The sequence below is a fragment of the Lynx rufus genome, unplaced genomic scaffold (genome assembly GCF_022079265.1).
Source record: "Lynx rufus isolate CCGP_SWC_20201006 ecotype Redwood Valley unplaced genomic scaffold, mLynRuf1.p SCAF_5, whole genome shotgun sequence".
NCBI classification, from domain to species: Eukaryota; Metazoa; Chordata; class Mammalia; order Carnivora; family Felidae; genus Lynx; species Lynx rufus.
Window position 1 is genome coordinate 4,732,988 of NW_025814867.1, and position 14,620 is coordinate 4,747,607.

The 14,620-nt window shown below is 53.1% G+C and overlaps 1 protein-coding gene across 6 annotated transcripts in view; it reads left to right on the forward strand.

Annotated features, from left to right (window-relative positions):
• Window positions 1–14,620, forward strand: part of STAC (SH3 and cysteine rich domain) — a 140,766-nt gene that overhangs the window by 43,988 nt on the left and 82,158 nt on the right. For all 6 annotated transcript variants that reach the window (XM_047099720.1, XM_047099721.1, XM_047099724.1 and 3 more), the window contains exon 2: window positions 13,312–13,591. In XM_047099720.1, the coding sequence (XP_046955676.1) occupies window positions 13,312–13,591 (280 nt within the window). The remainder of the gene's footprint in view (window positions 1–13,311; window positions 13,592–14,620) is intronic.

Here is a 14,620-nt window from a genome sequence, read left to right on the forward strand (position 1 = left end):
CAGTTACTTCACTGCCCTTCCATTCATCTGCCTCCGAGCCCCTCCCTGCCTCCACCCACAAACATCCCCGCTAAGGCTTAATTCAGCCTTTGTTCAAGAACTTGCACTGGGAAAGGGAGCTGTGGTTGCTTCCTTCCTTCCGTCTCCATCTTGTTGATTCGGCCTTCACACTCACCCTTGCCCTTGTGAATCAGCGGGGCATTTTGCACACAAGAGTTCCGGGAGGCCTCAATCATGTCCCACTCTGACAGGTGATGAGTAGAGCAGACCCTCTTAATGGTCGGAGGGCTGATGGCACTGATGGGAAAGTCTGTGAGCCTGGGGAGCACCTCGCCCCCCTCCACCCCCATGAGTGTCACCTAGCCTGACTGCCTGCTGGCACAGCCTCACATGCCCTCCCTGGCACCACGGCTCCCTGGGCCCTGCTCTGCACAGCCTCCGCTTGGCTGCTGCAACATTCCTGCTAGGTCAGTCTTGGAAGTAAGTGCCTGAGAACCCCAAGGACGCATATACAGGCCTCATCCCGGCCGCTCGAGGTGTCTCGAGGCCGCCCGGCATGTTGTAACTGCTCAAGAATATGTAGGAGAAGGAACATTTTCTGGAATTCTCTGGAGGATGCTGGGGTAAGCAGTTTTTCTGGTTTAGAGTGAGCCACACCTCTCACTATTTCTTGAGCACCTATCACGTGCTGGGCTTTGTGGCTCCGAGATACAGAAGTTAATGGAACAGTGAAACTTCTCTGCCCTCCATGGTGACTACCTTCTAGTTTGGGGGGCAGATCATCCACAAGGGAATGGATGAGTATATAACATAAAATGTAAAGTGACAAATCAGTATCATATGGCCCCTGATATGATATATGGAGAAGGTCATAGCATCACTTTTATATTTCTGCCTAAAATGCATAATCTAAATCTTTGAAGACACATCAGACAAGCCGAGGTTGAAGGATATTCTGCAAGACAGAGATATTCTGCAAGCTCTGATCTATCTAAAATAGAGCTGGCACGGGGTTCCTGGGTGGCTCAGTCGGTTAAGCATCTGACTTTGGCTCAGGTCATGATCTCACGATTCATGAGTTTGAGCCCCACATCGGGCTCTGTGCTGACAGCTCGGAGCCCAGAGCCTGCTTTGGATTCTGTGTCTCTCTCTCTCTCTGCCCCTCCCCAGCTTGCGCTCACTCGCTCTCTCTCTCTCTCTCTCTCTCTCCCTCTCTCTCTCTCAAAAATAAATAAAACATTTCAAAATAAAGTAAAATAAAATAGGGCTGTCCCAAAGACAAAAGCTGAGCCAGTATTCCAAATTAAATGAGACTTAACTGCACTTATCATGGCGAGCACTCAGCAGTGTATATAGAACTGTTGAATCGCTGTGTTGTACGCCTGAAACTCATAGAACATTGTACGACAACTGTCCTTCAATTAAAAAGAAAATACAGGAAAACTCAAAGCAGTGAGTAATCTTAGATGAGATCCTCAAGGGTTGTCAGGATTTGAATGTGACTTGCCTAAGAGATAATAGTATCTCATCAGCGTTAATTTATCGCATCGCGTTTACGGAACACAATGCGTTATCTTTGTTCTTGGCGGAGACACACTGGAATATTTAGGGATAGAGGGTCACGGCATCTGCAGCTCATTCTGAAATAGTTCACTGATGAAAACAATAGCAAGGATGACAACGATCAAAACAATACCTGTTACTGAGGGAGAATAATAAGAGGCAAAGATTGCAAACATCCATAATTGGCGAAGCTGAGTGTAGGGCTTGAGCAGCATTCGTGGAACTATTCTTGACGGTTTTGTGTGGGTTTCAAGGTTTTCAGAACAAAAAGCTTAACTAAAGTAGCAATAAGCATTCTGAACAGGGTCGGTGCGGGGGCAGAGCCTGGGGGTCAAGGAAAGTCTCTTGTGAAATGACCTCCGTGCAGAGAGCTGGTGGAGGGGAGGAGTCAGCTAACCGTGCGGACGAAAGAGCGTTGCAGGAAGAGAGAACAGGAGCAGAGGCCCCGATGTGGCCGCGTTCCTGGTGCCTTTGGGCACCAGCACAGAGACCGGGGGCCCCCGGGGCAGAGTAACGGATGAAGGACGGCGGTCAGAGCAGTCACAGGTCCGCTCACCTCGGGCCTGAGAGGCCCCCGAAAGGACGTGAGCTGCGTTTTCGGTGCGATGAGACACTCGGGCGAGGTTCGGAGCCAGGGCGTCCAGCGGCCTGACTGCCATCTGCGACAGTCACTTTGGTCCACTTTGCAGGAAGGAGAGGACGAGGGGGCAAGCACATCGGTTGCAGCTGATGTATTTTCCCGGGTGGCCCTGAGGAAGCAGTTGTGTGGGTGAGACGGGATGTCAGGCTGGACCGGGAGAAGGGCGGAGGCAGTGACGTGAAGGGAGTGGATTCTGCACGAGTCCTGACAGTCTTGTTGGCTAGTCTGTCGGCTAATGGACCGGATACGAAGTGTGAGGGGGAAGCTGGAGTCGAGGGCAGTTCTGAGGTCGGAGGCCTGATAAATTCGATAAAGTGGCATGCCGTTGACTGACTGGGGGCCTGGAAAGGGAGGGAAACCGGCTGGGGGACTGCTTCCTGGGCCCTCCAGCGCACAAGGCCACCGGTTCAGGGCCTGTCTCCATGGGAACCCGACTCTCCTGTATGTTCCACCAAGATGCCGCCAAGAAGCCTTGGTTCCCGGTGCCTTCTCCATACAGCAAGCGAGAGGGAAACAGAGCAGACCGCTGCTCCCGTGGCCTGCACCCACCCCGGCGGCCTCCACCCACAGGGGGTGGTCTGGGAGTGATGGGGCCCATTTTAGAACCACAGCTCCCTTTTCCTCTCTGCCTGTCCGTGAAGGCCGACATATATACTGTAGAAGGTGCTCCCTCCCCCTGCAGGTCGTTGGGTCATCTTACGGCCATCTCCTGGTCTTTGGGGTTTAGCCCCTTCATCGGCCTTGCCCGACCACCATCGCAGCTCTTCAGCCTCGCGTGTGTGCCCTCGCCTCTCTTGCCCCCTTTGAATGGGAGGAGGAGAACTTTCCCGTTGGTTTCAGGGCTCGAGGTCAACAGGCACACACTCATCCGTCTCCTTCCGTTCCACCCCCTCATGCCGCAGACTGGCCGGACGCACCCCTGTGCCCGTTCTGGATCCTCGGCCCCAGCTCCTGCCTAAGCCGGGCAGGCAACCCTCCCCAACCCCTGGAAGAGAAGCCTGCACAAGTGGGTTGTAAAGGGGGAGACCAAAGCCATAACGCAGCGGGAGAGGGTCAGAGTTGGCGTGGCTTGGAGAGAAGCGGGAATACAAGAGACGTTTGCACAGGAAAAGGGATTAGCCTTGGGTACTGGCAGAAAATGGCGTTCAAGATCAGGGATGAGAAAAACTCAGAGAATTCTTCCAGGAGATTCTAACAGGCCAAAATATCGAAAGGATGAGTCTACTTTAATGTTCTCACTACCAAACGGGGACAGCTCCAACATGTAAGGCAGGAAGTCGTGCATTCACGTATTCAACACAGACTGCCCGTCCCCATCCCCAAACCCACACCTGTGGGCTGGCGATACGAGAAGGAAGAGAATAGCTCTTGAGCGCAGTGTATAGACTGGAAGTATGCAGAGGGTTAATCGTGGTGGCGTACTATTCCTACAGGGATGGCGAGACGCCGGGAGTTGCACAGAAATGGAGAAGTCAGGGGAGACTTGGGACAGGGCGTGGGAAGCGACATCGGAGTTGCAACTTAGATAATGGACAGAAGGTCTCCAGGGACGTGTGTGAGGAAGGACAGGCGCCGGCAAAATGGCATGGCCAAGCCAAGCCACCCAGGCTTCCATTCTTCTTGTAGAGACGCCAGTCAGACTGGATTAGGACCCACCCTAAAGGCCTCGCTTTAGCTGAATCACCGATTTATAGGCCCTGCCTCTCGGGTGCCTGGGTGGCTCAGGTGGTTGAGCTTCCGACTCTTGATTTCAGCTCAGGTCATTACCTCACAGGTCACGGGTTCGAGCCTCGCATCAGTCTCTGTAACGTCAGCGTGGAGCCTGCTTGAGATTCTCTCTCTTTCCCTCTCGCTGCCCCTCCCGCTCATGCTCACTCTTTCTCCCTCTCTCCCTCCCACCCCCAAAATAAATAAAATTTTTAAAAACCCTGGAAGGAAGGGAGGGAGGGAGGGAGGGAGGGAGGGAGGGAGGGAGGGAGGAAGGAAGGAAGGAAGGAAGGAAGGAAGGAAGGCCCTGTCTCCAAATACAGTCAACATGCCAAGGTTTCGAGGGTTAGGGCTCGAAATACATATTTCTACATATATTCTATCTGTTAATATATATATTAATTTGGGCTTCTATATATTAATTTGGGGAACACAATTCAGCCCGTAATAAGTCCCTACCATTTGCAAGGCACTGTGGGAGGTGGTGTTAATAAATGAGGCCCAGCATAATCAAGTGTAAATACTTTTGTTCCTTCGTCCGTCACTTCATCAGAACCATTTAATGTATGAATCAGGATCAAGAACGATCCCCATTCTAAACTCATTTGCCCCTGAAAAAAAACCAGTTTTTCCATCTCTTAGAAGTCACTTTTCCATTTTCTCTGTGTTCATTGGCCTTCCTGGGGCCCAGCCCTCTCTCTGCTCGTGGGAATAAAAACCATGATGTGGTCCCTGGGGCTGTATCCCTCCTCGGAAGCTGTCACAACGGTGACAGCAGCAGCAGAGAGGGGACCGGCCACGGCATCAGAGGGCCCGGTGTGACTGCCACTTGCTGGGCCACGTGGTTCAGGCAGGCCCTCTCTCTGGCGGGATTCCCGGGCTCGGAGTTTACTGCCAAATGGGCCCACGGGTTCCACCCTAATCCAGGTGCTGGTGCCTCACGCCCATATCCTCCCTGAAAAAGGGCCCCCTCGCCAAAGTGTGGGTGAGAAATGAAGACTTCCGAAGATTCCAAGAAGAAGAACGAGGAGGTTTATAATGCACACCCTCTCCAGTAGCTTTCTGACTCCAGAAGCCATACCACCTCTGAATTTATTTTCTCATTGCCTTTTCCCTGCACACCTCCCGCATGGCAGCCTGCCCCCTCCACCCAGCTCACCTCTGATGTACGTCGTAGTGCAGCCCAGTCCCTCACACTGTAAATCTCAGCCTCCTAAGGGCTTCCCAGAACACAGTGGCATCTCATTACTGTTATTATTATTGAGTTCGGTCTTTGAGGTACCATCTTCCCTTGCCACTGTCTTCTCAAAGTATTTCTTCTGAGCACCTGTAATACTCTTTCCCAAGCGGAATCTTGACCCACCCCTGAAGGTGATGGAACGGCCCCGGGATTGTGAAATTGGCATCCACACGAAGGGGAAGGATAAAAGCCATGCTCCCCACCTCATGCCAACCAGAAAGGACAGTGGTGTTCGGGGGATTTTGAGACGTTGAGCGTTAGGACGTGGCCCCTGAGCGCCAGGGTTATGCCACGGGTTTTAGATGCTCCTCGTACTTAATCCTGCATAGGCAGACATACCTGCAAGGCAAGTGTTCTTATCCCCATTCTGTGGATGGGGAAGCCGAGACTCAGAGAAGTCAAGTAACTTCCGTGTGCTCACGCTGCTGGAGACCCACAGGCTTAGAAGGGCAGAGCCTTGAGCGCGTCCTCCTCGGCTTCGGAATCATCCTCTGTCCCTGCACATAAGATGGTCCTTAAAACCGTTCGTCTCCTCTCCCCATTAAGTGCGTCCTCTTCGGTGCTCATTCCTCTTCGGGAATGTCACTTCACATCTTGTGTCTCGTTTGTTCATCTGTCACTTGGGGGTGATAGTTGCCCTGCTCAATTCACAGGGCCGTTTCGTGGAAAGGTACGTCAGATAAAAAGTAGGTGTGTGTGTGTGTGCGCGTGCGTGCGTATCGCTGTACCAAAAGAGTGAGGTATCAATTATGACCTTGATGCTTGCCATGAAACAGTATCTAACCGACTCACTGTAGGTGAGGACTGTTCTCAGGACAGAACCAAGAAAACCCCAAACGAAACTTCCACCACCTTTAGGACTTTCAGAAAGGAAGATGCTGGTATCTCGGGAAATTGATGATCTTCAATTTCTCCGGCAAAGAGGAACAGGTGAGGAGAAGGCAGAAGCTGCCTGCGACCACAGCCTTCCTGTTCTAGCCGCCGTGGACCTGGGAGCCACGGAGAAACGCCTTTGGAGGAGACACGGCAGCTAGCCTGACGGCCAGAGGGAGCGGCTTCCCAGCCTGTCCGTCCCCGGCGTGTGCCTCTGGGACGCCCAGGTCCTACCCCGACTTGGCGTTCAGAGCCGGTTTCTTCCTCCGGAACACCTGCCGTCGGTCTCTGCGGCTTACCATCCCCTGCACTCCTTCCACCTGGCTGCCGTCCTCGCCTGGGACACCTCCCCACACGCACCCATGCACGTGGCCTTCATCACCGTCGTTTCCCACTCTTGCCAGCACGCCCGGAGGACCCGTCGGGCCGGCCTCTCGGGAAGGGTGTGCCACACACCTGGTATGTTTGGGGTCCAGTTGTGAGCACCGCTTAAATCCCGTGGGGACCCCGGCGCACCTGCTCGCGACGCACTCGCTCCTGCTTCCGCATCCGGGTCTCCAGTCTGGCTACGTAACTCTTGCTGGTCATTCAGTCCATCCATCAGCCTGCCTGGCCGTCATTTCACAAACGTGTGTAGAGGCTGAGAGCTGGGACTCTGAGGTCAACCCGTCCTGGACGCTATTCCTGACACTGCCACACTTTCTGGGTGTTTGGGGGCACGTTATGCCACGTTATTTCAGGGTTAGCACGAACATCAAAAGGTGACTTACATACACCCTCAGGGCAGAGTCTGGTGCATAAGAGGAGCTGGATAACTATTTGCCGGGGTAATGAATGTCATTACTACGTGCCAGGCACGTGTCGGAAGTAGCCTGATGGTCTGGAGAGGAGCCCAGAGCGGACGGCAGGAAGGACGGTGAGATGTCTCCACTCTGCACACTTGGGTCACGCAGGAGAGAAAGTCCCTGTCCACCTGCTGGGAGGGTCAGGCAGGAAGCCAGAGAAAAGCCTTCAAGGACAATGAGGCATTTTCCAGCTAGGCTGGAGTGCCATTTCCGGGCAGAATACAGGCATTGAAGGCTTATGCATCACTGAAAATTTGGGGGCTTCTCTTACTGTGCGCGCCTGGGATGGTGGAGGGGTGACTAGAGTATGCCGGGCAGATGTATGTATACAAGGGTCTTGTGTCACACAGTGAGGAGCCTGGGTATATAACCTACAGGTGAATGGGGCAGGGGGGCACTTACACGGTTCAGTTGTGTGTCTGAAAGTCAATTCACCCTTTACGGTTTGAAAGAACGTCTCCGGACTATTCCAGACGCCATTGAAAGCTCCCTTTTCTGACATACCAGAATAGGCCGTGATGAAAACACTCTACTTATCACTTGATAATATAATTTAGGGTCTTGTGTCACCCTTGGACCGTCTTAAGCATTGCTACTCGTCTCCAGAGTTCGATCTTAGACTTCCTATAAGTGGAGACCGTTCAAAGTCCTCTGTATTCCCTCACCGTGCTGACTTGCCAGAGCAGGAGGGGAACTCAGCCACCACCAAGCCCTTCCTCTCTCTTTACTGGATAGATTCCAAGCTAAGGAGCTTGAGGGCCTGCCCAAGCCACAGCGCTCATTGATGGGCCTTCAACTGATCACACTCGGTAACCGTTGCTTTGCCGACATACTCACAAACAGCCAGTCCTTGCTGGTTTTGACCAAGCCGGGTAGATGTAAGAGGACTATTAACCGACTTTGAAGTCACATCCAAACTGAAGCCAATCAGGACCTGGAATAGATTGTGTTTGTCTTAAAAGAAATCGGGCTTCGGGGCATCTGGGTGGCTCCGTCGGTGAAGCGTCTCTTGAGCTCGGCTCAGGTCGTGATCTCACAGTTGGTGAGTTCGAGCCCCATGCTGGGCTCTGTGCTGAGCGTTGAGTCTGCTTAGGATTCTCTCTCTCTCTCCCTCTCTCTCTCTCTGTTCCTCCCTGCTTGTGCCTGAGCACTCTCTCTTCATCTCTCTCTCTCTCTCTCTCTCTCAAAATAAATAAATATTTTTAAAAAAGAAATCAGGCCACGAATGGGTCAGATGTTGGTGAGATTGCCTCAATCATCCACATGGATGATCGTACCATTCCGGCTGGCACCAGGAAGCTGGGGCACGCCAAACAGAGGATTTTTTTACCGGGAGGACGTCAAGGGTGGAAGACCTTCTGAAGGTCCATTTGACCGAAGGGGCTCTGGAGTTGAGAGACCTCTGGATATGGACCTTCATTTCACAGCTTACAGCCATTTCCCGTTAAGGTCCCCCAAAGACATTGTCCAAGCCAACCCCTAGCCCTCACGTGACTTACTGGATAAGCTTCGTTCTTCTCTTTTCCTCTTGAACCGTTTTATTCCCGGAGCTTCTAAAACCTCCCTCTCTTTCTTCGCCAGTGTCTCCTTCTCAGCTGCCTTTGTTTTCCCTCAGTCTTCTTGACCTTGTACTATTTCCCTCATCTTCTTGACCTCCGGGTCTCCTTCCTCGGAGCACTTCTCTTCAGCGTCGCGCTAACCGCAGTGATCTCATCAAGTCTCTTGGTTGTGAGTACTACCTACGTGCTCATGACCTGCACGTGTATTTCCCCAGCTCAGACCTCTCACCTGAATCTGGAGTCACATATCCAGCTCCACGTAAATTCCATATAAGCACGTCAAACTCACTTTCCCCAACGCAACTCTGCCTCCCACCCCACTTGCCCACACCAACTTGCTTCTTCTCTAGGGCTCTTTATTTGAAAAAATAGTCCCTCCATTTGACCACTTGCTCGGGCCCCGAACCTTGAAATCATTCTTGAGCCCCCTCGTTCCTTCACACTCCACATCTAATCCTTAAGCAGGCCCAGTTGGTCCTACCTTCCAGATATACCCCAAATTCAACCATGTTGTGCTGTAACTCTGCTAAGCCAAGCCAAAAGTAATTCTCCCAGGATAATTGGAAGAGTTTCTAACTGGTCTCCCAGCTTCCATCTTGGCCTCCTATAGTCTGTTTTCTACACAGCAGCCAGAGTAACCCTTTGGAAATTCAAGCCAGACCTTGTCACTTCCCTGCTCATACTATCACCCTCAGGATACGTTCCAAGGCCCTTGCCCTGGCCTGCCAGGCCTAGCATGAAGCTGACCCTTGACCTCTCTGCCCTTTTTCTCTTTCCACCTTCTGTCCCAGACACACTGACTTCCTGGTATTCCTCAAACAGCCACCTTGTCAGGGCCTTTGCCCTTGGTTTCCCCCGCTACCCAGAATGCTCTTCTCCACAGTACCTCATGACTTCACTTCTTGTGTGCCTCTGTTCCAGTGTCACCAGTCAGAGAAGCCTTCCTTGTCACCTCCTAAAGCCTGGCTCCACTTCTGTTTCCTTCATGGCTCTTGTCCTTACCCAAATGCTGTTATATACATCTCTGATTATTTACTTTCTATTTCTACCCACTAGACCTTAAACCCTTAAGGGACAGGATTTTACTTTTTTATGCTGCTGCGTCTGCAAAACCAAGATCAGGGCTGGGCTCATAGTAGTGACACAATAAATATTCCTTGAATGAATTATTGAATCAGTGAATGATCTCTTGCTCATCACGTCACTAGGATAATAGCATGAATTAAAGTATATAGAGCAGTTTCTGGCAAATGGCAAAGTACTCAAGAGTATCTGTTCCTTCAACCATTATTATTATAAAAGGAGCCGGGCTATGGCAGTGGGGCATGGAAGCTAATCATTTTGTGATTCCCGCTATTATCAGGGTTTGCTTCTATTTCTGCATTGTATATATTCCCATCTGGCTTCTCCTCTTGGGAATAGTTGGAGAAAGTGTGTTCCTTTGAGCTCACTGCTCAGACTTTGTTTAACTTGTAGGCATTTCTTTTAAGCTGTCCACTTGAAAAAGAGCTGTCACGTTGGCTTCCGAGGCAAATTCTCCCGCTCTACAGGCAGGCAGGCTCTGAAAAGTCTGACACAATTTCCAGCCGCGTCCCCCAGGACAAGGAAAATGCTACAGGTGTCTCGGCATCATGCTAACCTTCCAGGGAACACAGAATACCATATTTGGCAGGCTCTGGGGGCAGAAATAAAGCACATGAGCACAGGAGGGAGACCAGACCGGACGTACATAAGCAACACCCCATCACCTTCCCTGTCCTAGCAGGGAAGAGACGCACGGTCTGTTAGAGAAGCCTTAAAGGGGAGTCTGATGCTCCCTTTGATAAAAAGGCATCCCCCCCCTTACTACTTCTGAAAAATTGGAAAGACATAAAATAAAGGAAATAGCTCCCAAAAATGTACATTTGCTTTTTTGCTTCACCTCCCTTCCCATTCTAAACCTACACCAAGAGTAGTTCCATCCCCCCTGGGGGTGAGGGGTAACTCTCCCTCATCCCGCCTCCATCACCTGTCAATCACTGGCAGTGCAAACAGGGTGGGTTTAGAGGCAGGTAAATTTCATTCTGAACCTTGGTCTTGACTCACGTGAGCTGTGTGACCTCGGGCAAATCCCTTAACCTCCCTGGGCCATTTCTCCAGGGGGAGAACAGCAGTGCCTTCTGGATGATTGGGAAGATAAAGAAGGGGCGCCTGGTGAAGCCCTCAGGGTAGGTGCCATTATTATCATCAGAATGGGTGCTATTGTTCTGTTTTGGAGCCGAGAGTAGCCCATTTATTGAACCATCTGAACTCCATGGGGGGCGAGGGGAGGGGAGACAGAAAGACTTTATTTTTCTATGTGACGAAATTTAGTCTGATAAACCACCGTCGCCCTAGGTTGCCACAGCCCATGAGAAAATCTTGGCAGATTCCTTAACTTCCTGGTCACTTGAATTTACTAAAACTCTGTCTAAAATAAAACTCTCGTCCCATCTATTTAATCCCTCCTTCCTCCAGCACCCGCCCGGTTCCTAGCTGGAAGGAACGGAAGTGAGGAAGGTCTGTTCTGCTCCTTTATGGTTTCCCGGTCCCCACCTTGGTGTGGCTGTTTCGGCGAGTGCTTTTCATGCCCCGTGTCACTTAGTTTTGCTAGATAGGGAAGGTCCTCTTCACAATAAATGCAGGGCTCCCAAGGACGCGTGGCCCTGCTCCCCTGTATCAGTCAGGGTGGGCCAGGTTATGGTACGAGACCAAACAACTCCCAAAGAACTCGTGAGCTTCTCCTCCTCCTCCTTTGATGTTTCTAGCTCCTCTGGTAGGTTTGGGCTGTAGAGAAAAGGGCCCACTGTCTCTGACCTTTTAATGTAGGGTGTTGCTGCTTCTCTGGCCAGAACTTTCTGGCTAATGATGCCTCATTGCCGGCCTTAGTGGGGCTCCGCTAGAGGGCCCTGCAGGCCTCTTCCCTGGATGGCTCCCTGGCTTCACACAGCCACAACCAACATCTCCTGGGCAAGGAATGACAATCCCACCACATTCCAGGAAGGTGGGAAGAAGCAACGTATTGCCGTCTACACACAATAGGCACCCAACCTAATGATTTCAAACACCAGTCATCTCTTTAGTTGATGGTTCTGTGGGTTGGCGATTTGGATGGGACTCAGCTCGACGGTTCTTCTGGTCTCATCTAGACTCTTTATTCCACGCAGGGAAACAGGGTGGCTGTGCTTCAGGGGTCTTACTCATGTGATGGGAAGTGACGGGACTGCGTGCCCGTCATCATCCTTCAGGCGGCACTGGCTTAGCCCCTATGGCAGTTTGGTTTCCAAGAGGGAGGACAGAGCATGCCAGGCAGCTTGAGGTCTGGGCTCGGAACTGGCTCGGAACTGCTTCTGCCACCTTCTCTTGGTCAAATTCCCCAAACCAACAAGATCCAAGGAGTGAGGAGATACGCTACCTTGGACTGGTGGGTCTGCAGAGTCACATTGCAGAGGTGAATGGGGAAGGGGAAGGGTAGAAAATTGGGGCGTTTTTGCAGTCTACCCCAAGCACCGAAGACCACATCTTCCTGATCTGCTATGGAAGAGGTTGGAGGGGAGATGCAGAGGTGACTAGGTTTGGCATGGGCTTATCAACTCATCTTATATATCCCGTGGGGGGGGGGTTGACCACACTTGCAGGGGGCCTTATTAGACGAGTGTGCTTTACCACCTTTTTATCTGCAGCTTTGGGTCAAAGACATTAATTCCAGGCGACAGGCAGAGTCCCCAGGACATTCAATTATGAAAGGAAACTACCTTCTAGGTAAAGTGACCTCTCGCAGACCACACAGCCACTGAGCGCTCCGTTCCTCTTATTTGGGCGAAAGGGAAACATTTGCACAAAAGGGGCAGTGAGGAGAAAGCATGGTAAATATCACGGACTTCTAAAAGGCCACCGTGGCTGCCATGGACAGCGCAAGGTACACGCTGGTGCAAGCTGTCACGGGGACCCAGAATCTGCCAGTCCCTGGAGCCCGTGACAAGGAGCGTCTCTTTAGATTTAAGAACAAACGAGACTTCATGAAGTTTCAAGAAACTTCACGAAGACCCCCAGGCTCACGTGCTCACATCTGTGTTTCCAAAAGACCCTTCTGGCTCCAGTGTGAAGGCTAGATCGGTGGCACAGACCTGACCAAAGCCAGACCTTTCGGAAATTAAGGCTTTGCCAAACCCACGTTTTAACCCTTCATAATTCCAATTCCGAGGGCAAAGGAAAAACGATCCCGTTTGCCATGGCCAAACCCCAGCAGCAAAGCGGGGAGAAGAGCAGAGAAGGTCAGACAGATCATCCCACGCCCACGCCCACGCCCAGATTACCCGCCCGTACGCTTCAGACCCACGCAGGCTTGAGAGTTTCTAGTTGGTGTTCCGTGGATACTTTGGCCACGTGGATTCCCAGTCACGCAGCGGCCTCTCTGGCTCTGCTGTGTATAGAGGTGGGTGGCTGCTAAGTGACCAGAAGACAGAACATCCAACAGAGGTCCTGGCATCGTAGACGCGGCCACCCAGCCCAGAAGGTCGAACGCTTAGTCGTTCCAGTGATTCACATTCAGAAGGCAGGTGGTGTCAAAAGTGCAGCGTCACGGGACATTCTGATGGCACGCCGGTAGGACCTCCAGGAGCAGGCGTGCCGTGCGTGCTCTTTGGGTCTTCTGGCTCGGGAGGGGGCGGGGAGAGAGCGGGCCAACTCCCTCCAGGCCCTGACCTCGCCCCACCCCCGTGGGGACGCGCGTGAGCCTCCTTGGGTCCGAGGGTGTCCCGGGGTTGGGGGGGGGGGGGATGGCACAAGCGTCTGCAGCCGACCTCACCCCCACAGCCTGAGTCTGCATGATCGATCGTAAGAGCGTGTTCTGTCATTGCATTGCAGCTCCAGAAACTAAAACGATCACTTTCTTTCAAGACCAAGAGTTTACGGAGCAAAAGCGCCGACAACTTCTTCCAGCGAACCAACAGCGACGTGAAGCTGCAGGGGGACATGCTGGCCGAGGTCAGCCCCAGCTCCAGCCCGCTCCCTGTGCCCGGAAGCCTGACGTCCACACCCACCAGGGCCGCCCTGCACCCCGGGGCTGGCGGCAAGGCCCACGCCTTTCAGGAGCACATCTTCAAGAAGCCCACCTTCTGCGATGTGTGCAACCACATGATCGTGGGTAAGGCCTCCCCCACCCCCACCTCCAGGTCCCCGCGCCCGCCGGACAGGCCGGTGAGAGCGGTGCGGCCCGGGTCCGGGTTCCAGGACGGGTTCCGAGCCTCAGAGGCGTGCACGAGGGCGGGTTGTTTGGGGGATTGATAGCTGGGCAAAGGGAAGGGAGGCAGGACGGGGCAGAGGGAGGCGTTGGATGGTGATGCAGGTGCAACTTGGGCCGGGTCCCTGGGGAGCCCTGTACGGTCGTCTGCTTGGAGGCTGGAGGTCCGGGACTTGGTGCCCCTGCCTCACCTCTCACTGCGTACGGGCAGCCCTTGGGGAGGGGTATGATCCTGAACGGAGCAGCTCTTTTCAGCCAAGGGCAGTTAGCAGAGAGGGAATCGGTGGGAGGCAAGCAAGACGTGGGACGCTTGGGCGTGGAATTCTGCAGGGGGGCCCGAGTGACACATCACAGCATCTGCTCCAGGGCGCACAGCGACGTGTGTCTGGGCAGCCTGGGGAGGGGGTCTGTTGCTTGGTGAATTACAAGCGGATGAGCCAGACGGGCAGGTGTGGGGGGGATGATTCTGGGGGAGGCACTGAACGGGGCGGGAAAGGTGATGGAGCCACCATTACGTCCCTGCGCCTGGCACGGACCCGCTCGAGGCGGCAGCCTGAGAGTCTTAGGGGGTGCACCCAGATGACAGGAAGGACCCCCCAAAACGTCCCAGCTACAGGCAGTTCGGGTGGGATTCAGAGTGAACTTGAACCCGTTGTTTCGAGAGCAGCAGTATACCCTGGTAATTGACCCGTCACCGCAGAACAGGAAGAAAGCGCAAGGAGACAGGCCTGTGTCTGCTCTCAGGGGGTCCGAGGATGTCCCCCCCGCCACCATCCCTCCGCTAGGAGAAGGGAGAGGTCATCCCAAATGGAAGCGAGGCCGAAAATGAAAGATGCAGGGCCAATCCAGTTGTGCACCGTCTTCCTGAGATGCCCCTGACCCTCCAGAGGTGTCGCTGGGCCAATTCGTGGGGTGCCCTAAGTACTCTGAGGC